General features: G+C 36.8%; 1 protein-coding gene across 3 annotated transcripts in view; it reads left to right on the forward strand.

The window, feature by feature from the left end:
- Positions 1–24034, forward strand: part of Ints6 (integrator complex subunit 6) — an 82664-nt gene that overhangs the window by 1678 nt on the left and 56952 nt on the right. For 2 of the 3 annotated variants that reach the window (XM_038309895.1, XM_038309896.1), the window contains exons 3-4: positions 107–256; positions 21819–21908. In XM_038309895.1, the coding sequence (XP_038165823.1) occupies positions 107–256; positions 21819–21908 (240 nt within the window). Of the gene's footprint in view, positions 1–106; positions 257–21815; positions 21909–24034 lie in introns of those variants that run through there. The other variant, XM_038309897.2, reaches the window with a different exon arrangement.

The following is a 24034-nucleotide window of genomic DNA, read 5'->3' on the forward strand; positions in this document are numbered from 1 at the left end:
CCCGAAGTGGAATACCTGCTTGGTGGACATCACGTTATAATCGGTGTCCATGTGTGCTCGTGGCTTCAAATGATAAAAAAAAAAATTCTTACATCTTTCTTTTCAGGCTGGATGGAAAGAAAATCATGCAACGTTTATGAATGAACTGAAAAACCTTCAGGCAGAAGGACTTACGACTCTTGGCCAATCCCTAAGGACAGCTTTTGATTTGTTAAATTTAAATAGATTAGTAACTGGCATAGACAACTATGGGCAGGTAGGTTGAATACTAAGGTAGAAAAGAGTTGTTTTTATTATGTGTATAAAACACAATCCAGTCCAAAAGTATGCAACGTGGAATAGAAGTATAAAGCATAATGAGGTTGAAATACAGTGTGCACACAATTCAAAACACCTAAGGTGTATGGTTTTTCTGTCCCTCAGTTCCCCCTTTAAATGTATTTGCATTCAGAATTTGAATCTAAATTCTTGGCTAGAACATTGACATAAATTTGGTTTCAGCCCCTCAAAGTTCATAAAAGACATAAAAGGGAAGTCAGTACACCAGTCTGGAACTATGCTCCGTGTAGGCACATATGCACCTATTGCGGTGGTCACAGCTGCTGGTTGACTTAGCAGTTGTTTCTCTATTAGTAAAGTCGTTGGAAGAAATGACTGTTAGATTAGGGTTTATCTTAACCCAGGTAGTGTACTTGGGAAAGTAAGATTTGTCAGGAGTGTAGTAGATTGACTACATTCAGATGTCTCTAGAAGCATATAATATTAGAAGTTACTATAGTAGGAAGTAGCTTCTGACCATTTAAAGTTTAAAATTTCCAAACTCTTGGAAAAATGAGAAACATAAAAGCTTGCCTATCTTCCTGCAGCTCCCTAAAAGTCCCTCATCTGTGAGGGTGAGACAAGAACTTAAATTACAAGTCATTCACCAAGGAAATGTGAGGTGATCCATTATAACTTCTTATGATATTGCTATCCTAGAAATACAAGATACCAAAGAATATGTAGTGCTGCACACATGGAGTAATACCACACCCAAGGAATTCAGTATGCCAAGCACTATTACCATAATGCTATATTTAGGAATATGTGTTATATATTTTCCCCAAGTTCCATAGTGCACAGTTCTCATGAATTTAAAACATTTCAGGGAAATTCTTTCCATGACTTCACAAGCTATATGCCTCATTTGGGAACAGCTCTTTAACACTTAACCATCTTTAGAAATGGTGGAATTGAGTCCTATGGCATTTGAAGTATGCCTTACAAGTCAGACCTCTGAGCAGCATTTCTACCGTTTAATTAGTAAATATTATTTTTTTTATTTTTTTGCTGTTGCTTTGCCCCTTGTTGGTCTGTTTCTATAAAAGCCTTTCATTCCTATGTTATATGTAGTGCTATTTTATCATTTAAGATTTTAATCAAACTATGCCAAGTTTTAAGATCCATTCCTTTATTTTGTTGTCAGGTTGTGTGGTATAGAACTATCATTTTCCTGTTATTCTGTGTCACATTTTATTGAGGGAACATTATTTGGTTACATCTACCTTCAACTACATACTTTAAACAGCAAAAAGTCCTATAGGAGAACAGTTAACCATGGAGAGATCCCGGACACTTGTGTACTTAATCTTGTAGGAAGTTTAAGGTTGAAGACGGAGCTCTTGTCAAGGAAACCTGGAGATTGGGATGTTCTTACTGACCAGGGTTTCTATCTCGTAGGAAGGAAGGATAATGCCTCTCAGTTATTTAGTGAATCAACTAGGATTCAGGAAGCAGTGTTAATGGTTTTGCACAGATTGAAACTAGCTTTGAAATAATTAAGAAGCTACAGTTTCTTAATAAATGGAAAATTTTGAGTCAGTTTTACTTGGGAGAAGACATTCTTTTGGATTTTTCATCATAAAACCTTTTTTTTTGTCTACTTAAATATCTGATATTTCCTATTTATACAGAATATCAGAATTTTGAATAATTGAAAATATTTCTAAATATTTGAATATTTGGAAAAGAACTTTGTAGAGTAGCTTTATTTTGTAACCTTAGTATTTTTGTACATAAATATTTCATGCTGAGTAATAGCAATACTGGATATAGTCTCAATAGTTGAGGGAAATGAGAAAAGGTAGGTTAACTGGAAGATGGTATGTTAGTCTTATAGAGCATCTATACATCTTAATATGGTTTAAAATTATTTTCTTAAATATGGGTGAAATGTACACACAATTTGTACATTTACAGCAATAGCCTTTTCCCTTACACATATAGACACAGGTGATTTTATATAATCAATTGCAAGAACACTAATTTCCATATTGCATTTATTAACTTGACATTCTTAATTAGGTAGGATACTCAGAATTGTAAGGTTTTAAAATAGCTGAGCACAAAAGATTCCTGAATGGTTTTCTCAAGCACCTTTGGATATTCCACTAACAAATTATTTGGCTATGTGTAGGTGGTCCTTTTAAATATTTGGTAAACAGTACCCTTGCCTTTAAAAGCAACACCTTATGAAATTGCTTATTGAAGATAATCTTGAAAATTTTTGTCCACATATGTTAGTAGCTTCAAATGACGTTGATCCTTTGAGACTGAAAATAAGCTCAAATGACTAGGATTAAGAATGTTGATACATTGGATAGCTTCATTATATAGATGTATTTTTATATTGTTCTGTGTTTTTTGTTTTTCCGTGTTTGTAGCATTCTTTTTCAGATTTTTTAAAGTTAGGTTTACCTGCTGAATCTGACTCTGTCCTGCACATCATGATTTTTCCTGCTGGTCTGACTATCCCATTCACCAGTACAGTAGCACTGGTTAAATTGTTTAGAATGGTGTGTTTTAAAAAGGGAAAAACTCTTCAGTGCTTTGAGGATTTTAAATGGGAGTATTTTTGTCCACATGGGAGTATTTTGTACCCCATTTGACAATGATGACTTCAGTGTGCAATGAGTTGGATGATCCTTTTTTGGGGGGGAGGGGTCTGGTCTCATTGTAGCCATTGCTGGCCTGGAACTCATTGTGTAGATTGGCTAGCCTTGAACTTATAGGCATGTACCACCATTCCTGGCCAGGCTTTTCCTTTAATGTTAATTAGTGAAGCAGTGAAAAAGTTGATTCCTATTTGAGTTTGTTTTTTTGTTCCCCTTAGATTATCAGCAATTTCTTTGGTACTTTTAAGCTATCAATAACCTTTCTAAGTGGAAGTAGGTTATTATACTTGCCTGTATATTGCCTGTACACTGGGTTGAAATGTGACCGGAAACAGTGAATAGTCAGTCTTTGTATGGTTGGATATGAAACCAGAACCTTGTGTATGCCAGACAAAGATCCCACTATAGAGGTACACCCTCTGTCCTATTGGAAAAATTGTAAGCCCCTTAATTAAAATAAGTTTTATTTTAAGAATGTAATGACATTGGTGTGTGGAGAGGTGTAGCATGCCACAGTGAATGTGACATTAAAGGATAACTTGTGGGAGTGGTTTTATCCTTCCACCATGCTGGTCCCTGTACTCAAATTCAGGTCCTCAGGTTTGGTGGTAGGTGCCTTTCTCTGCTGAGTCATCATACCATCCATAAGTCCCTTATTTAAAAAAAATACCAAGACGTAGAAGTCAAATATTCCCATCTTCATTTTTAAGCAGGCAGTTCTATGGTATGAGGTATATTCACATTTTTTGTGCAAGCAGTGCCTAGAAAATTAAAACTACCTATTAATAACTCCTATTCCCTACACTTCCTTGAGGATGATTTTTCTACTTCTTTTGTTTGTTTGTTTGTTTGTTTTGAGTTAAACTATTATGTATACATGTTATAAGTGTAATCACATAGTATAGATGGACCCTGCATCTGTGGGCTTGCTAATAATCCATGGAGTCAGCCAACCACAGAAGTATCTGAACATATTCTGTGTTTGTACTGAACATGTTTCTATGTCATTGTTTACTAAATGCAACTCTTTTTTTTTTTTTTCTCATGGTTTATTTTTTTTTTTATATTTAAAAATTTCCATCTCCTTCCCTCCTCCTCCCCCCTCCCTCCCCTTCTTCTCCCCTTTCTCTCCCCTCCTTCTCCCCCTTCCCTCCCCTCCCCTCCACCCATACCTCCCCTCCCTCCCTCTCAAGGCCAAGGAGCCATCAGGGTTCCCCACTCTATGCTAAGACCAAGGTCCTCCCAACTCACCCCAGGTCCAGGAAGGTGATCGACCAAGCTGAGAAGGCTCCCACAGAGCCCGTCCATGAAGAACAATCAGAGCCCAGAGCCATTGTCCTTTGCTTCTCAGTCAGCCCCCGCTGTTGGCCACACTCAGAGAGACGGGTTTGGTCGCATGATCTAAATGCAACTCTTTATATAGCATTAAGATTGCTTTAGGATCCCAGCACTTAGGAGGCAGAGAATCTTTGTGAGTTGGAGACCATTCTGGTTTACAGAATAAGTTTCAGTACAGTCAGGGCTGTTACACAGAGAAACCCTATCTCAAAAAATAAACATACACTAAAAGCAAACAAAACAAAACAAAAAAGATTGCTTTAGGTAGGGCTGGAGAGATGTCTCAGGTTAAGAGCTGCTCTTCCAGAGGTTCTGGGTTCAATTCCCAGCAACCACATGATGACTCACAGTCATCTATAATGAAATTTGGTGCCCTCTTCAGGCTTGCAGGCAGAACACTGTATATATAATAATTTTTTTTTAATAAAAAAGATTGCATTAGGTATTTTAAATAAACTAGGGATGAAGTAAAAGTACATAAGAGGTTATATGTAGGTTATGTAGATAAATACTCTGTATTGTATAGAGTACTTGAGAGTTTGGATTTTGATATCTTTTGGGGAAGACCAAGAACAAACATTGTGGATACTGAAGGGATAAGTGTGTTTGTCTTTTCTTGTTGTTGCTGTTATTTAAACATGGTTTGCTCTTCGTAACAGCTCTAGCTGTCCTAGAATTATCTTTGTGACTAGGCTGGCATTGAACTCACAGAGCTCTACCTACCTCTATCTTCTGAGTGCTGACGTTAAAGGTGTGTGCCACCACCACCTGTCTAAATTTTAGTCATATGAGTGCTTCTGCCTGTACATATCTGTACACCACATGCATGCTTAGTGCCTGAGGAAGTGGTGAGCCTCAATGTGGGTGCTGGAAATTGAACCTGGGTACTTGGCGAGAACAAGTGCTCTTGACCACTGAGCCAACTCTCCAGCCCATGCTTGTCCTTTTTTTTTCTATTTATTTATTATGTATACAATATTCTGTCTGTGTCTATGCCTGTAGGCCAAAAGAGAGCACCAGACCCCATTACAGATGGTTGTGAGCCACCATGTGGTTGGCTGGGAATTGAACCCAGGACCTTTGGAAGAGCAGGCAATGCTCTTAACCTCTGAGCCAACTCTCCAGCCCCCATGCTTGTCTTTATGACTAAAGATTTGCCTAATCCTTAAGGTTTATCCATATTGTAGCATGTATAATTTTTGTCAGAATTTTCTTTATTATCAGGAATAATACTACAATTAAATGTATGTGTATCTCTTTAAGACTGCTTTTGTTTTTTTTTTGTGGATATACATGTAGAAATAGAATAGTAAATTCTTTTTGAGAAGCTTTCCATAATCTATTCCATAATAATTGCACCATTTACATTCCCAACAGTAGTACACAAGGTTATGCTTCCAATGTTCTGCTGACTCATTCAGGGTCCACAGCCTTCCTTAGCCATCTTACAGGTGTGAGAAGATAGCATTATTGTTTTGATTTGCATTGTTAGATTATTGTTTGTATTAGGTATCTTTTCATGTTCTGGTTGGCCATTTTTATACAGTCTTTGGAGATGTGTGTATTTAAAGTCTTGAGTTAAATATGAACTGAAGACACATACTGGAGTTTTTGTTTGTTTTTTGTATTGTTCAAAGTATTGGAGTTGAGTTATGGTCATATACACCCTAGACAAGAACTGTGTGACTGAACTACATTCCCAGCCCTTTAGGATTTTTTTTAAGTATATATTTTGGTTATTAACCAAAATTCACACGTCTTCTGTCATTCTGTAGGTTATGCTCTTTTGGTGCTCAGAATTGTTTTTATGTAATTAAGTCTATTTTTTTCTGTACTTTTTCATGTCTATAAAGGTTTACTTAATCTAACATTATTGAAGCTTTTCCTTTATAGTTTTAGAATACATTTAGACATTTTATCTATTTCAAGCTGATTTTTTATATATAGTGTATATAAAGGATCCAACTTTTCTTATGCATATGACTGTCTAGTTTCCCCAGCACTGTTGGATAGTCTTCTCATATCCTTTTCAAAAGCATTTTTAAGTAATTTGTCAAGAGGGGAGGACTTCCTCCCCATAAAAGTATTGTTTTAGAGAAGAACAGCAGTAGCAGGAAATGGAGTGCCCAGGCAATCTTGACTTGTCATTGAATTGCTATGTAATACTGAGCAATGGCATCGTCACCCTTTGTCTCTGCTGTGTATTCTGAATAAGCAGCTATGTAGCCATACTATTATAAAAGGAATGAGAGGCTTACATCTGATTTATATTTAAAGTGTTCATAAGTGCGTAGTTAGGGACAAAACAAACTTAAAAAGCATACAAGAAAATGGACTTGGTGGCCCAAGCCAAACTTTAATCCCAACAGAGGCAAGAAGGCCAGCCTGGTTTGCACAGTGAGTCACTGTCTTAGAAACAAGAAGATGGACAGTAGTTTATGTCTGGTTTACTGTTTTTCCCCTTGTTTCAAATCGCCATTATAAAAAATAGTGAGTTTTAATGTTGAGTTCTATTATTAAATGCTTTGAGATCTGTTAGCATGTAGAGGTTCCCCCCCACCCCCCAATCGGGTTTTATTGTTCATTCTAGAGAAGCACGTGTGAGAAAATTCTTTGCCAAAGTTGTCTTATTGGTAGTTGATTACTATGAGATTTTGGTTTTAAAGAAATACATTAAATGGAAACTGGGATAAGTATTGGGAAGTCATTTTTGTTTTATTTTGTTTTGATTTTTGAAAGACGGCTTCTCTGATTTAACAATTCTGACTGTCCTGGAACTCACCACGTGGACCAAGCTGGCCTTGAACTCACAGAGATCTGTCTGCCTCTGCCTTCTGGGTGCTGGGATTAAAGGTGTGTGCCACCACTGCCTGGTTTGGGAAGACATTTTAAAGCAGTGTGTTGAATAAAAGCTGGATATGAGTTTAGCTGACTGGTCAGAGGTGTGACAGAAGCCATACTGTTTTTTAAACAGGTCTGATTTTTAAGGTGCTTTCAGGAGCGTGCGCGCACACATGTATAAAACTTGCCATAGTATCTTTATACTGTAAATCTGTTTTCTAAACACTTAAAACATTACATAGTTTTGGCATTCCAGAGGAAAATGAAAAAATGACACTCAAAGGACATCATTGTTTCTCTGTGTTTGGAACCCATTTTGTAGACCTGGCTGACCTCAAACTCTCAGAGATCACTTGCTCTGCTTCCTGAGTGCTGGGACTAGAGACTTGTGCCACCCACCTGGCTTTAGGTATTTTCTTTAAATGACAAAAGCTCATGTAACCTCATTTTTTCCATTGAAAAAATTGGTTTCCTTATATAAAATTTATTTTTGTTAGATTAATTTAAACATGTTTTACCAATTATAAACATAGAAGAATTTTTGTTTTTGTTTTGTTTTACTTTGCTTCTGTAACTTTTAAAATTACATTTATTTACTGTGTATTGGGGCAAAGCAACCTTTTGGAGGTTAGAGGGAAAATTTGTAGGAATCTGCTCCGTTCTTCCACTGTGAGGTCCCAATAAAAAGTCAGGTTAGGCATGGTAGCAAGTGCCAGCTGAGCCATCTTGCTTGCCCCTACTTCCCCTTTTTTTCTTTGGAGTCAAACTCTCTTGTATCCCATTCTGGCTTTGAACTCACTATGTAGCTGAGGATGATGTTGAACTTAGAAAAAGATTTACTTACTTTGTGCATGTTTGCTGTTGCCTGTAGTATACATGCATTTGTGCCTGGTGCACTGGCTTTGGATCTCCTAGAACTGTGGTCAAGGACAGCTGTAAACTGCTGTTTGGGTGTTGAGACCCACACCTGGGGCCTCTACAAAGAGTAGAGGGTGCTCCTAACTAACTACTGATTCATCTTGCTAGCTTGCTCTGTTACTCTGATCCTCCTGCCTGCACTTCCTGAGTACTGTGTTCCACCATGGGGTTTATGTAGTACCAGGAGTCTAATGCAAGACTTGATGTGGGCAGGAAAGCACTCTGATGAGCTATACCCTCAACCCCTGCTTTAGTTTTTTTTTTTTTATTATTTATCTTTTCTAGTCCTTTTTGTTTTGTTGTTGTGTTGTGTGTTTTTTGTTTTGTTTTTTTTATTTTTCGAGACAGGGTTTCTCTGTGTGTCCCTGGCTGTCTTGACACTTGCTCTGTAGAGGAGGCTGGCTTCAAACTCACAGAGATCCTCTGTCTCTGCCACCTGAGTGCTGGGATTAAAGGTATTTCGCCATCACCACCTGACCTACTCCATTTGTTTTTATTGGGCTAGAACTTAAAAACTCAAATCCTGACTTGGACGGTTAAGTTTAGTGTATATATATATATATATATATATATATATATATATATACACACACATACACATATATACACACTCTTGAGCAGAATATCACCTGGCAACTTTTCATTTTTGTGGCTTAGTGTATCTTCTTAAATTTATAGAAGAAAGAAGGCCCAGAAAAAGTTAAATGCTTAATTCATTACAATTTATGAAACATTGAAGCATTTCAAAAGATAATTTATTTGAAATAGCCATATATAATTTATTAGTAATTGGTACTTTAATGAGTCTTATTCCAAGCTATAATCAGCAGATTTTCTTTATTTCAATTTTTCTGTCTGTAAGCGATAAAGTGTGACGACGTCTTGTGGTTTCTGTTTGAAAATAGCATTCAATAGCTGGGCAGTGGTGGTACACACCTTTAACCCAGCATTTTGGACTCAGAGGCAGGTAGGTCTCTGAGACCAGCTTGTAGACAGAGTGAGTCCTAGGGTAGCCAGGTCTATACAGAGAAATCATGTCTTAAAGAACAACAGCAGCAGCATCAACAACAACAACAAAAAATAGCAAAGAAAATAGCATTTTGTTTGGCTGTTACTTTTAACTTTTCTTGCAACATTTTATTTAAGTATTTGTTACCTTACTAGCTTCAATTCAGTGTTTCCCTTCTGGTTTGGAAAAAAGGATACTGTATAAGGGGTGGTTGATAGACTTTTATGACATTCTCTTTCTGTCTATGTAGCTTTGGCGCCTGTCCTGGAACTTGCTCTATAGACCTGTCCTCAAATTCACAGAGATTCGCCTACCTCAGCCTCCCAAATGCTGGGATTAAAGGCAGGCACCACCATTGCCTGGCTTGATTTTATGACATTTTAAGGACAAGGTTTTAATAATACAAATTTTGTAACTTAGTTTATTTTGGTGTGTGTATGTATCTTTATCTGCTGAGCCATCTCCCTGTCTCCTAGGCCAAGGTTGTAGTATTGTATGTAGTTAATAGAATTTTTGTTTCCACATTTTCATACTTTATTTTCTGATCTAGGTAGTTAACATAAAGCTGATTACTTGTCAGTTAATTAGTTGGTCTTTCCATTGAGCCAGCCAGTAATAGGGCTACAGTAATAACTTCCCTGTACAGCTCTGTAGTTGTTTGTCAGTCTTTCTTTTTGTCTAATGGTTTTGAAAATATTTAAGCATCATGTCTTGAGTCAGAAAAATGTGACTGGCTTGCTTATGGGTTTATACCACACTGGTGAGTTCCTGGCAGGTCTTGTAGCCACTCACCCTGCTTTTCCACGAGGACAATTGAGTAGAAGAGTTCACCATAGATGACCATGCTGAAGGCTGAGTGATGTGCAACCCACATTACTGTGATGTTATTTATTTTGTCAGTTTCCCTTCAGATTTTAAATTGAAATAATGGGAACCTTACATTGATTTAATCCTGCTTTCACTCCCTCTTCCCCCCCCAGAACATTGTGGTGATTTAGAAAACCGAAATTCCTAACAAACAAGTATATGTGCTGGTTTGTCCCACCTAACAGTTTATGTTTTGACAAGTCCTTTAATCTCTGTGATCTTCAACTTTCTCATCCACAAACTGTTGTCAGTACCAGTCTTGAGAGTTTTGTAAGGATTAGAAATAATGTTTGTTAATCAGCCTAGCAAAATAAACTACCTGACATGTTGTAGAAACTCAGTTGATGAGAACTGTCATCCTTAGTATTAAGGAAAACACAGGATAAAAGCTTTCTGCTCTAAACTGACCAGATGCTGAAATCTGTTGTATACTTGTTCTCCACCCCTCCTCCTGTCAGGAAACTATCTATTACTTCCGGCTGAAATCATAGCTTTTGCTGTAGGGAACATGTTTCTTGGTTTTAATTTTGAGTCTCAATATGTTGTTCTAAAAATATGTTTTTAAAACAACTTTACTGAAGTCTTTCCTGAAATCTTCATTTATCTTTTCAAAAGCAGATTTATACCAATAGACACATGCATATACATTTGTGAATTTCAGAATAAGAAGGATCTTCTGTCTTTGAGGAATCTCAGATCAGTCTATTTGTAGATTATTTATTTTAGAATTCATATTGGTGATGGTTAGAATGGGGTATGTTAGAAGATACGTTAGGAGGCCAAGTGAATTCCTTTTTTAATTTGGAGGGTGTTTTTGATATATGCTATTTGAAGCTTGATTACTTAAGAGATACATTTGTATGTTGAAAAACCTCTAAGTTATCAGCCTAGTGACTTTTCATAATGAAAATGTGTTCTAATCCTTATATACTTGTCTTTTCTGAAATGCGTACCTTAAAAGACTATGGAATCTTTTCCATCAGTTTGATTTGCCCATATATAGTATGGGGCTTGTGGTAAAGGTCCTGACAAGGTTGTAGAAGAATCATATTTTCTATAAAATTATTGCTAGTTGTAAGTCTGTGAGCAAAGATAATTATTTTACCTGCTTATGATTAATATGATTAAAATTATATTAATATGATTAAAATTATATTAAATAATATTAATAATATAAATTTACCAGCTTACGATTAATAAATGACAAAACTATTGGTTTGTTAAAATATTTTCGTCTTAAAGATTTTGAACATTGTTAGATTAAAAACTCCAAATGCAATTATTTCAAAATTAAAAATAATTATTTAAAGTAAGAAAGTTAAGACGATTGCATATTCAAAGTGCTGAGGAAAGTTAGTCCATAAAGACAGTGGGTGATTACAAAGACTGTATCATGAGATGGCAAGGATTAGTTCTTTTGAATTACCAGAATTTAACAAAACAATAATTTTCATGTCTTTGTTAATGTCTAAATTGTGATAATTCATGATCATTTATGTACTTTTACAAATGTAAAAGTTTGAATTTTTAACTGGTAAGTTAGAAAAAGAAGAGATCATATGCAGAAAAATGGGCCTAAACAAAGAAATAAAAGGTCTTTATTTTAAATTTTTCTGTTTATTCTAACTTTTGTTAATTTTGAATGGATAATGTCTGATCTTAAATAAGGTTACAATGAATGCAGAACCTAATGTAAAAAAGTATTACATTATGTTTGTAGAGTTTCTGGTCCAATGAAATGTGGGTAGTAAGGTTTTAAATTGGTTGCAGTCTGTATTTTCAACCATATGTGACATCTGCTTCTTTATGATCCATATTAATATGCTAAAGCCATTGTCTGCTCTGTGTGCAACTCAGAGGGCTTATAGGCATTTTGGGAGAACTGTGGAGGTATAACATAGCTCATCCCAGCTTGCCTGGCAAACTCTTGAGTCTGACCTCTGCTACTACAGAACAGATAGTAAAACATTTTTTGAAAGATAGGTCTAGATAGAAAACTAAATTAAAATCCATTAAAAAAATTCTTTAAGAAACCTTGAAACTAACTTTGTCTAACCCAGTTAAGATTTACTCTCAGCCATAGCATATGGGAAATAATACCTAGTTGTGAATGTTTTTTTCCTTTCAAAAAGGTAAAGTTTTGTCGCCAGTTTTTGTTATCTATAACATATATTGACTATTTCACTATTTATAGGGAAAGCTGTTGCAGAATTCCCTGCTTCGTTTTCAAATTTTTAATTTAAAAATAAAAATTAGTATAACCATGGGTGTTTGGTGGCATATGTCTGTGCATCACAGGTGTGCCTGGTACCCTTGGTGGCCAGAAGAGTGTGTTGGATTCCCTGAGATGAGTTATGGATGATTGTTTCTCACCATGTGTGTACTGGGAATTAAACCTAGGTCCTCTGGAAGAGCAGCCAGTTCCCTAACTGCAAAGCCTTTTCGCAGCACTCCTTTATTTTTTATTGTTTTTAAAGACAGCATTGTGTGTAAATTTATTCTTTTGAGAGCCTGTTTGTAATGTAAATGTTTAGAGAAGTAACCAGAATAATCATACATTCAAGGTCCGCTTGTTAGAGTATTTAAAATTAAATTTGACTTTAGAGTTCAAGAAACGATTTAGGGGACTTGACATATGGCTCGGTGATTAAGAGTACTGTCCTCTCTTTCAGAGGACCGGGGTCAATTGCCAGCACCTACATGGCAGCTCACAGCCATCTATCTGTATTTTTAATCCTAGTAGATCTGTCAACCTCAGATACCAGGTGCACATGGTATAAAGATGTACATGTAGGCAGAACCAGAACACCCATGAACCATAGTAAATCGATAAATAAAAATGATTTAGCCAAGGTAGTGTCTGTAGATTGTGTGGTAGTCAGCCCCCAAGGAGATCATTAACTTGACGATAGGATGGACAGCTCCGTGTGAGTTGTTGAGGCAAATTGAGTTTTAATTTTATTTTTTTTTTGCCTTCATTTACCTGTCTTTAAAAATAGGGTAGTGGCTCTAGAAACTACAAGGAAACCCTCTCTCGAAAAACCAAAAAAAAAAAAAAAAAAAAAATAGGGTAGTGGGCCGGGCGGTGGTGGCCCACGCCTTTAATCCCAGCACTCGGGAGGCAGAGGCAGGCGGATCTCTGAGTTCGAGGCCAGCCTGGTCTACAAGAGCTAGTTCCAGGACAGACTTTAGAAACTACAGGGAAACCCTGTCTCGAAAAACCAAAAAAAAAAAAAAAAAAAAAAAAAATAGGGTAGTGGTGCGTGCATTTAATCCCATCACTCTGGAGGCAGAGACAGGTGGATCTCTGTGAGTTTGAAGCCAGACTGGTAGTTTGTAGACAAGAGCTAGTTCCAGGACAGGCTCCAAAGCTACACAAAGAAATTGTCTTGGAAAAACAACAACAAAACAAAAAACCCAGCCACCTTGGCTAATAAGTTTCTAATGTTAAGATGCTGTGGTAGGAGAGGCAGAGAGATCTAACTCTTGGTTCACATTTTTTCTTTAATAGAAGCGTCAACCATAGCAAAATAGTAATCAGGCTCTTGGCTCTGCACATGTGTGGAATGTGGTTGCTTAGGAAGATATTTGAGTTCACTATGACAATAGATGTAGCCACAGCCATTTGTACTGAGTGCTCAGGCCTAGTTTTCTTTTGCTTTAGATTAATTATAACTGGTTTAAGGGTACAATAAAAGTCTCTTCCTTTCCCATTGCTTTTTTGGGGTTTTGAATAAAATGAACAGACTTCTGTCCCTGGGATTTGTTTTTGTATTTTTAAAGAAATTGTCTTACAATTTAAAACTATTTTCAAAATAATTTAACATTTCATAAGCTTATCAATATTGCAAAAATATTATTGGTTCTAGATGGGCTCTTTTCATTAATTCTTTTACTTTTTTGAAATTTTATGCTTTCATTGACATTTAACACCATGATCAGTTGCTTATTGAACTATTTCAAGTGGGGATTTTTACTTCTTATTGGTCAATATTAAAATCAGATTTTCTTTGCCATTTCTTTGGTTTGAATTGATTCTCACTGTGTACAGTGGCCTGAACTTGAAGTAGGTCTGTGTATGTATCTTACTGTTCTCAAACTCTACAGGTTACCTCCCCCTTCAAGTACTGGGAGTACTTTTTCTGCCACTATAAAGTCAGATAGATGCTTAAAGCAGATATTTTATAACTTGTCATGTTTTCTAATGATTATCTGTACTCCTAAGAACGTGTGAACAGGCAAAATGGACTCTCTGTCCCTCTGGTTGCTACAACGTCCTAGCACAGCGCTCTCTCTGTCTCTCTCTCTGTGTGTGTGTGTGTGTGTGTGTGATAGAGAGAGAGAGAGGGAGGAGGGGAAGAGGAGAGAGAGAGAGCGAGCAGAGAGAGAATTATGGGAAAAGGTCAGTGCAGAAAGGGAGACGGGAGCTAGTCAAAGCCAAGTATGTGTGAAAGTACTGGAAGGAAACCTGCTATTTTGCATGCTAAAAACCAAACCAAACCAAAACACCAACTTGACCAAGGCGAATACCAAGAATTTTTTTTTTTTTTCTAGGCAGGATTCCTCTGTGTAGCCCTGGCTGTTCTGAAACTCACTCTGTAGACCAGGCTGGTCTCGAACTCACAGAGATCCCTCTGCCTCTGCCTCCCGAGTGCTGGGGTTACAGGCGTGTACTTGCACCACCTGGCTTCAAGAAAAATTCTTATGTTGTCTCTGAACTAAGTGACTTTACATACATCATGTTAAGAATAAAAGTATATAATAGACTCTTAAATATATAAGATCAGAGAAGTAAACATTATAAGCTTGGCTGTAAAATTAATAAACACATTCAGTATAAATCTTATTCCTAATGTAAACTTTTGAATGCTAAATTAAGTTGCTTTTCATTTTAAAACATGAAAAATAACTTATACTGGTAGATAACTAAAACTTAATTTGATGCATAATGATACTGACAAGAGAAAGTATCAGTTTATTATATAGCCATTGAGAGTAAGTGCTGTGCAAAGCAGCAAAGAACAGTGTAGAATTGTACATGGAAAACTATTGCAGCAGCACGTACTGCTACTGTTAGTGACTTGAAATTCACCAATTCCTCATGTACATAGGGCTTTTTACCCTGAAAAGTACATTACATATTATCTTTAATCATTAGTTAATTCTGTAATTATTTTGTGTATATGATTTTTTTTGCTTATAGAAGAAGGGATCTTAGCTATTATAAAGGGGAATAATTGGCATCAAGAAAATTATTATATCTTTGATATTTATGTGAATTTTCCAAAATTTAAAGTCATTAATGTTTTATCATTTATTCATATATGTTTATTCTTATGTGTTTCTGTGGGTGCACTCTGGAAGTTGTAGTGGTGGACTGTTTAACTCTGTGATAGATGCTTGTCTAATGTGTGAGATTCTGATGTGTTCCATTTCAGCACTGCAAAAGCCACAGAGAACAGCAGTTTGATCATAGAAGCATTCACTGATGGTTGCATACAGCATAAACCAAGTTGTTGTAGAATTGTATTGAGAGAATTTATGTGCTACCTATGCAACATTTTATTTCCTATTATCCGTCCGTTCACCCAGCCATTCATCCATCTATCCATCTATCTATCTATCTATCCATCCATCCATCCATCCATCTATATCTATCTATCTATCTATCTATCTATCTATCTATCTATCTATCAATCATCTATCTATCATCTATCTATCTATCTATCTATCTATCTATCTATCTATCTATCTATCTATTTATTTGTTTTTTTTGAGACAAGGTTTCCCTGTATAACCCTGGATATCCTGGAACTCTGTAGATCAGGCTGGCCTCGAACATACAGAGATCCAAGTGCTAGGATTAAGGGCATGTGCCACCATTGCCTGGCTTTATTTTATTTGTTGGGGTGTTTTGTGTGTGTGTGTTGGGGGGGGGGTCATAAGACAACACTAGTTAGTGGGAGTGGGCCATCTGTTGGCTTTCTTTTCCCACTGGGTCTCTAATTCACGTCATCATTGTAGTTACATTGCTTAGGGAATAACCGGAAAAAATAGACAGTATATGCAGTGTAGACAGTTTTTCTTTTCTGAATATTTTTGATTTATAGTAGTTGAATACTACTATAGAACCAGAGAAAAAGGTCAACTGTATTTTTGGGGTGAGCTTCATCATATACAAGGTTCCTAATTTACAATACTGTTTTGCTACTTAGTTAAAATTTTGGCCAATTCTCTGGCCTCTAAAAGCTAGTTTTCATTGTGCTCATGTAAGACTAAGAATGAGACTAAGTGAAACAATAGGGAGCAATATTAGATGATGTATGTATATATTTTTATAAAGATTTATTTACTTTATACATATGAATGTTTTGTTTACATGGAAGTGTGTGCACTATGCACCTACCTTGTTCTTACAGAGCCCAGAAGAGCGCATCATACCTTCTGGAACTAGAATTACAGATTATGAGGCACCATGTAGGTGCTGGGAACTGAGCAAGAGCAGCAAATACTCTTAACCTCGGAGCTATTTCTTGTTTCCAACTAGATTGTATTTATTTATTTATTTATTTATTTAATTTTTTTGGTTTTTCGAGACAGGGTTTCTCTGCAGCTTTAGAGCTTGTCCTGGAGCTAGCTCTTGTAGACCAGGCTGGTCTCGAACTCACAGAGATCCGCCTGCCTCTGCCTCCCGAGTGCTGGGATTATAGGCGTGCGCCACCACCACCCGGCCCTGTATTTATTTTTTAATCATGATAAAAACACCCAACTTAAAGCTTAGTTTCTTAATCATTAACATTTTTAAAAAAATTTTATTGTCTGTGTGTACACACACGCTTCTGCCTGCACACACATGCCATGCCATGCCCGGTGGAGATCAGGAGCAACTTCTGGAAATCTCCTTTCTGCCATGTGGATCCTGGAGATTGAACTCAGGTTGTCAGGCTTGGCTTTTACTTGCTGAACTGTCTCCCTGGTGCTCTTTATTGATTTTTAATCTGCCATACAGTAATGTTAAGTATGTTTTTATTGTGAAAATGGTATATATCATTTGTTTTGTTGTTGTTGAGACAGCTTCTTGCTATGTTGTTCAGGCTACCCCTGATACATTGTATGGGCTCAAGCCTACTCTTCGGGGTCCCACAGATATGCGACTGCCTGATTTTAAATGTGCTCCACGAAACCACAGAGAACCTCAAGTTTATTTGAAGGAATGTTTCCTTTAATATAAAGCTTGAAAATTTTTACTGTTACAATTTTTAGAGTGGAAGGCTTAGCTCCTGACAGCCTTGGTGATAAGGAAGACATCATGGAAGAACAGAAGTTTAAACTAGGTCTTTGGAATGAGTAGGAATAGGATAGGTTTTATTTTATTTATTTTTAAAAAATATTTATTATGTACATAGTGTTCCATCTGCGTATATGTCTACATGCCAGAAGAGGGCACCAGATCTCATTACAGATGGTTGTGAGCCACCATGTGGTTGCTGGGAATTGAACCCAGGTCCTCTGGAAAAGCAGCCAGTGCTCTTAACCTCTGAACCATCTCTCCAGCCCCCATAGGATAGGTTTTAAACAAGGAATATAGCAAGCATTTTACTTGAGACAAAACTCACATGGGAATATACATTTTGAATATCTGGCTTTGTGAGAAGACTTGCACTTTTTAGAATTTAGGATTGACAGTGTGACTGGTACTAGAAACAATATAATGTAATGATTCCTGAGATGTATTCTATCTAACATGAAAAAGGAGGTTAGTAATTGTTTTCTTTCTATAAGGATCCTGAGATATTTCATGCTATTGTGCATTTAGAATCAATCTCTCTCTGTGTGTTTCTCTGTCTCTCTGTCTTTCTGCCTGTCTCTGGGTGTGGATGTGGAAATCAGAGACCAGTGTCATTCCTCAGTTGCTTCTCCTCATTTTTTTGAGACAGTCTCTCTCAGTAATCTTAGAACTCACCTGTATGGCCAGATGACCAGCAAGCCCAAGGGATCATCTTGTTTTTGTCTCCTTAGTGTTAGAATTAAAGGTGCAAACGCTACTGACTAGCTTTTTGTATGGCTGTATTGGGGATCTGCAAGTTATAGTTAAAGGTTTTTCTTCTTTTTTAATATTTTTTTCACCACTATACTAACGAGGACAAAAATTTTCTTCTAATCAACAGAAGATTTAATATATATATATATATATTTTTTGTTTTTCGAGACAGGGTTTCTCTGTGGCTTTTTGGAGCCTGTCCTGGAACTAGCTCTTGTAGACCAGGCTGGTCTCGAACTCACAGAGATCCGCCTGCCTCTGCCTCCCGAGTGCTGGGATTAAAGGCGTGCGCCACCACCGCCCGGCTCGAAGATTTAATATTTTGGAACTATTTTTATTCCTCTGACATCTATTTGAGAAGTATATGTACTACTTATAGGTTGCCATGATTTGATCAAAATATATATATATATTTTTTTGGTTTTTGGTTTTTGGTTTTTCGAGACAGGGTTTCCCTGTAGTTTCTAGAGCCTGTCCTGGAACTAGCTCTTGTAGACCAGGCTGGCCTCGAACTCAGAGATCCGCCTGCCTCTGCCTCCCGAGTGCTGGGATTAAAGGCGTGCGCCACCACCGCCCGTCTTTTTGATCAAAATACTTAATCTAGCAGATCTCCTTTATGATTAGATTATAATCATAGTTACTGTAACTATAAATTCATTCAGCAGATAGTGAGTATATGCTTATACTGTGGTAGGAATTAAGAGTAGTAAATGTGAAGGGAAGGGAATAAACTGTTGATGGTTTATGCATATAATCCTTTACCTTACTATTGTAGGTGTGGTCTGTGGACATTAGCATCTCCCAGCATGTGGTCTTGTTAAAACACTGAATGAATGATTACAGTTTACCAATATGTCCAAGTGATTCCTAAATCAATTTGTCATATATTGATATACATCAAATCCAATAAGACTTCATACAGTTTTTGCTGATTATGATAGAGAATTTAATGTCCTTGGATTTCTCTCTTTTTTTTTTTTGAGATGGGGGGTCTTACTATGTAGCTCAGGCTAGCCTTGAATTCTGCTCCAGTCTCTTGAGTTGTGGAGCTTAAGAATATGTATGTGTAATCATCTCCGCTTCAAACAAGTTTTACCTACTTAAAATTTTTGTCATTTATCTTACTCATTGTATAGTGTTTGGTGTGTGTGCATGTGTAGAAGCCATTGGTTAATTTTCGGTATCCCCTATTTTGAGGCAGTGTCTCATTGAACCTGGAACTTACTGAATTCAGCTAGGTTGGCTGCCCAGTGAGCTTCAGAGACCAGTTTGTCTTCAATTTCTCCTGCCATGGCTGGGTTTACAAATGTGTACCATTGTGTATGAGTTTTTATACGGCACTGGGATACAAATGCAGGTCCTCATGCTTGTGTGACAGTCACTTTATTGATTGAACCACCTCCCCAGCCTATTTTTTTGTTAAGAGTTAATGTGGAGGGATGAAGAGATGATTCAGCAGTAAAGGCACTTGTCAGTCACCAAGTGTGATTACCTGACACATGGTGGAAGGAGACAATGGGCTCCTAAAGTTGTCCTCTGACTTACACATGTATGCTATGGCATATGTCATCTTTACAGCAAATTAACAATAACTAAAAGCCAAGGTAATAAAATTAAAGGGTTAATATTGAATGTGCTTAGTTCAAAACTGGGAACTGTTTGTATATAAAAGTCAAGGTTGTGTTTGTCTTTCCCAAAATTTATTATCTTGAACTGTTTACCATAACAGTGCTAGGTCAGGATTTGAATGGAAGATACTGAAGTACAGAAAACATTTGATAGCAGCATGTCATTTTCTTTTTGTTTTTGTTTTGTTTTTGTTTTTGTTTTTGTTTTGTTTTTGTTTTTGTCCATGCATTTACTTTAAAGTACTCCTTAACTTTAACTCTTTGTTTTAGACTCCTGCTAACTTTTTTTCTTTTCTTTTTTCTTTTTTTTTTTTTTTTTTTTTTTTTTTTGATTTTCGAGACAGGGTTTCTCTGTAGTTTTTGGTGCCTGTCCTGGAACTAGTTCTTATAGACCAGGCTGGCCTCTAACTCACAGAGATCTGCCTGCCTCTGCCTCCCGAGTGCTGAGATTAAAGGCGTGCGCCACCACCACCCGGCTCCTGTTAATTTTTCTAAGCTGAGAGTAACCTTAATAATACTATGAAATTAGTTCTTGCAGTCCTATCCATGTTTCTAGTCACTTGCTTAGACATTGTGATGATAGGTAAGATTATGGTAATGGACACCTACCGTCTTACTTTCTTCAAGAATAACTTTCCCCTTTAAAAATATTGACCTCTCCTGCCACTCCCACCCCTAAGGTGGAGGACAGGTGGAGCAGGACAATGACTGGCTCTCTCTATGCAGCCCTGGAAATCACTTTCTTCCTGACTCAGTTCCTTAGTGCTAGAATTTTAGTTGTGTACCATTGCACTTAGCTTTTAGACTGCCGTTTTTCATTTTGAGAGGGTTCTGCTGTTATACAGGCTGGTCTCAAACTCGTGATCCTCCTCCTCTAACTTCCCATGTGGAACACAGGTGTGTACACCATATCCCGCAAGTACTCTCTTTATTGCACTTTGTATCGTACTCAATCTTAACCAGAAGGCTAAGCAATGATTTTTGTTTTTTCAAGTCAGGGTAACACAGGTTTTTCTCTGTGAAACAGTCCTGGCTTTCCTGGAACTTGCTCTGTAAAACAGTTTGACCTCAAAGTCACAGAGATCCGCCTGCTCATGCCTCCCCAGTGCTGAGATTAAAGGTGTGTACCACCACCGCCTGGTGAAGGTAGCTCCTGAAAAATTAAATTGCCAGAATTCAGCTGTTATGGCACCATTTGAGAAATTAAATATCAGAGTGTGGCAGTGGTGACGCATGCTTTTAATCCCAGCATTCAGGGAGGCAGAGGCAGGTGGGTCTCTGTGAGTTTGAGGCCAACTTGATCTACAGAATAAGTTTCAGGACAGCCAAAGATACATAGAGAAACCCTATTTCAAAAAGAGAGGAAAAAAAAAAAAAGACCAGGACTGGAGAATGACTCAGTGGTTAAGAGCATTTACTGCTCTTCCAGATGACTAGGTTTCAGTTCCCAGCACCCACTTCGGGTGGCTCATAATTGTCCATAATTTCAGTTCCAGGGCATCTGAACTGTCTTGTCTTCCTTTGGCCTCTGTGGCACCAACCACATAGTACATATGCATGCTTGCAGGTTAAACACTCATATACATAATATTTTTTTCCTTTTTTTCTTTCTTTTTGAGACTTTCTCTGTATAGCCTTGACTGCCCTGGACCTCACTCTGTAGGCTATAGACACTGATCTCAGATCCTCCTGCCTCTGCCTCCTGAGTACTGATTAAAGGCATGCGCCATCATCACCTGGCATAAAATCTTAAAATAAATATAAGGTTCATTAATATAAATGTGCACTGTAAAAATGAATGTACAAGAGTATTATATAAAGAAGTGAGAAATCCATTTATATATCTCTAGTTAGAGCTAACCACTATTAGTAAGTATCCTAAAAAGTTTAAGTGTGCAAACAGGCGTATGTATTGTAAATTTTACTAAGGAGAGATGGGGTTTAGTGAGATGACTCTGGGTAATAAAAAGGTACGTGACTGTTGAGCTTGACAAATTGAGTCTCAGGTCCCACGTAGTATGAGAGAACCGATTCCTGTAAGTTGTCCTCCAACTTCACACTTGCCCTATAGAGTTACAGTAAACACACAAATTAAATGCAATAAAACATGCTTTGAAAATGAAAAGAGATGGTACACATTTAGGGGAATTGGGGATGTTCTATTCTAAGAATTGGCTTTGTAACCAAAAAAAAAAGTCATGCCAGAATTTAAGCCTTAATACCTGTTTATTTTTTGACTTCAGGGAAGAAACCCTTTTTTCTTGGAGCCGGCAATAATTATTACAATCACTGATGGGAGCAAATTAACTACTACTAGTGGTGTCCAGGATGAGGTAAGTCGTGTGTATGCCATGGTCATATGCAGCTAAAACCTTTCTGTGTATGTGCACAGTAGGGTATTGAATACATTGTAGTAGCTTTTCTCATTAGTTATCTGGTGCAGTTTTTAATAATCTACCTCCTAGGACTATTTATCTTCGTTCATAGCAGTTGTCTTTATATTTTCTTGACTAGGAATCCTTTTTTTGCAAAGTTTGTGAGCATATCTCCTGCTCCAATGTCAGTCTATATAGTAATAAACTTCTTATTTTCAGGTTTAAAGAACCCCAACAATCTAGAATTAGAAATCTAATCATTTCACTTTTTAAAATTACTATGATTGTTTTAAATCACAGAACGACTGAAGTATATAAGCTTATAACGAGGAAAGGTTTATTTTAACTCAAAAAATTTTCAATTTGTAGTCAGTAGACTGTGAGTTTGGACCCTTTGGTGAAAGGCAGCATTGGTGGGACAGTGTGAAGGAGTGAGCTTCTCACTTCGTGTGGCCCGGCAGCAGAGAGGAAGAGACTGCAGTCAGATAACACTCTGAAGGCTATTCTCACAGTGACTTAACTTTCTCCAACCAGGCCTCAGCTCTCAGTGTTGCCACCATCACTCAATAGCACATAAACTTAATAATTCATAGGCCTTTCATCATAGACATTTCATCCCCGATCATGTCATTTGTATGTTTTTTTTTTTGTTAGAGTTTAAGCTGGAGTACAGGAATGCCAAGAGTAGGTTAACTAGAAAAAGTGAAGATTCTTCAGCATTAATGTTTTCTCTGTCATATGTAGTATAAGTAATTCAGAGCTTATGTTATTTGCTCTGCGAGTTGTGTGTGCTATATTATGATAAATCCATTAGATTAAAGGAAGCAAACTTTACAGTGTTTTTTATTATATTCGACTGTTGGTGGTTTTATCATTTTTTTCTTCTTGACATGCTGATATGCAGGTGATCTTTTAAAGACTGGTTGCTGTTTGCATTTGCTCTTAGTTTATATGTATTTATATTAGAGTTTGAAATGGGAAAGGTACAGACTTTAAAGATTAGATTAAAATTTAGAATTAGAATTAAAGTTAAAGATTTGGAATTTACTGTGGAATATAAATTGCATGGGGTCAGAGCATATGGGTTTCTTCTAATTAAAGTACTTCTAGTAGTAAACTTTATACCAGTGACCTAATTTCCCTAAATCTCTACCTTATCAATTAAATAATGACAATAATTCTTGCTTTCCTTCAGAGGGTTGTTGAAATATAAAATGAAAAAAAAAATCTATGAAAATGTGTGGTGGGCTATCCAGAAAAAGGGTATTATATCATTCCATCATGAGGCACTAGAACAGTGTAGAATTTAGATTGCCTAATTTGACTTAGGAAATGCTACAATTGCTGTTCCAGCAATTAATATCAAAGAGATTTTAGGATATAATCATTGAGGTAGCACTGAAAAAATAGATTATAAACTATTACTAGCTATTTTATTGCCTGCTTAAAAGTAAAACTTAATGGTCTATTGGAGTTTCTTAGACTTAGCTGGTATGTAGCCGTTTATGGTCCGGCCACTCTTAGTAGACAGACACTGATTGTAAGTTAGAAACTCCCAAATTGATTTTTTTCTCTTAACCATAATATTTTTAGTATTTGAATTCATTTTGTAGAAATTCCAAGTCTTATTGTTTGTTTTCTTTGTTTTTTGAGGCAGGGTTTCTCTGTGTATCCCTGACTGTCCTGGAACTGACTCTATAGCCCAGACTGGTCTCAAACTCACAGAGATCCATCTGCCTCTGTCTCCTAAATGGGATTAAAGGCATGCACCACCACACCTGACTTGAAATTCTAAGTCTGTTGATGATCATTTTTTTTTTTTTACCTTAATGATTTTGATTAAACAGTTAATTTTGTTTTCTGTTGTCAAGTATGCCTGTAAGGTTATTCATTCAAGGCACATTTTCTCTTGCCTTTTTAGAAATGCCTTTTGTGATATAGTTTGTTCCTGTATATCTGGATCTGTGTTATATATATAGAATCTATTTATGGGACTTCCTCTAGCCCTAAAATTTCTTGGTTGCGGGGTCACAGGACAATATAGAAGTGGAGAAGGGAGGAAGGGAGGGAAGTGAAGAAAAATG

This window comes from Arvicola amphibius, chromosome 13 (assembly GCF_903992535.2).
Source record: "Arvicola amphibius chromosome 13, mArvAmp1.2, whole genome shotgun sequence".
Lineage (NCBI taxonomy): Eukaryota > Metazoa > Chordata > Mammalia > Rodentia > Cricetidae > Arvicola > Arvicola amphibius.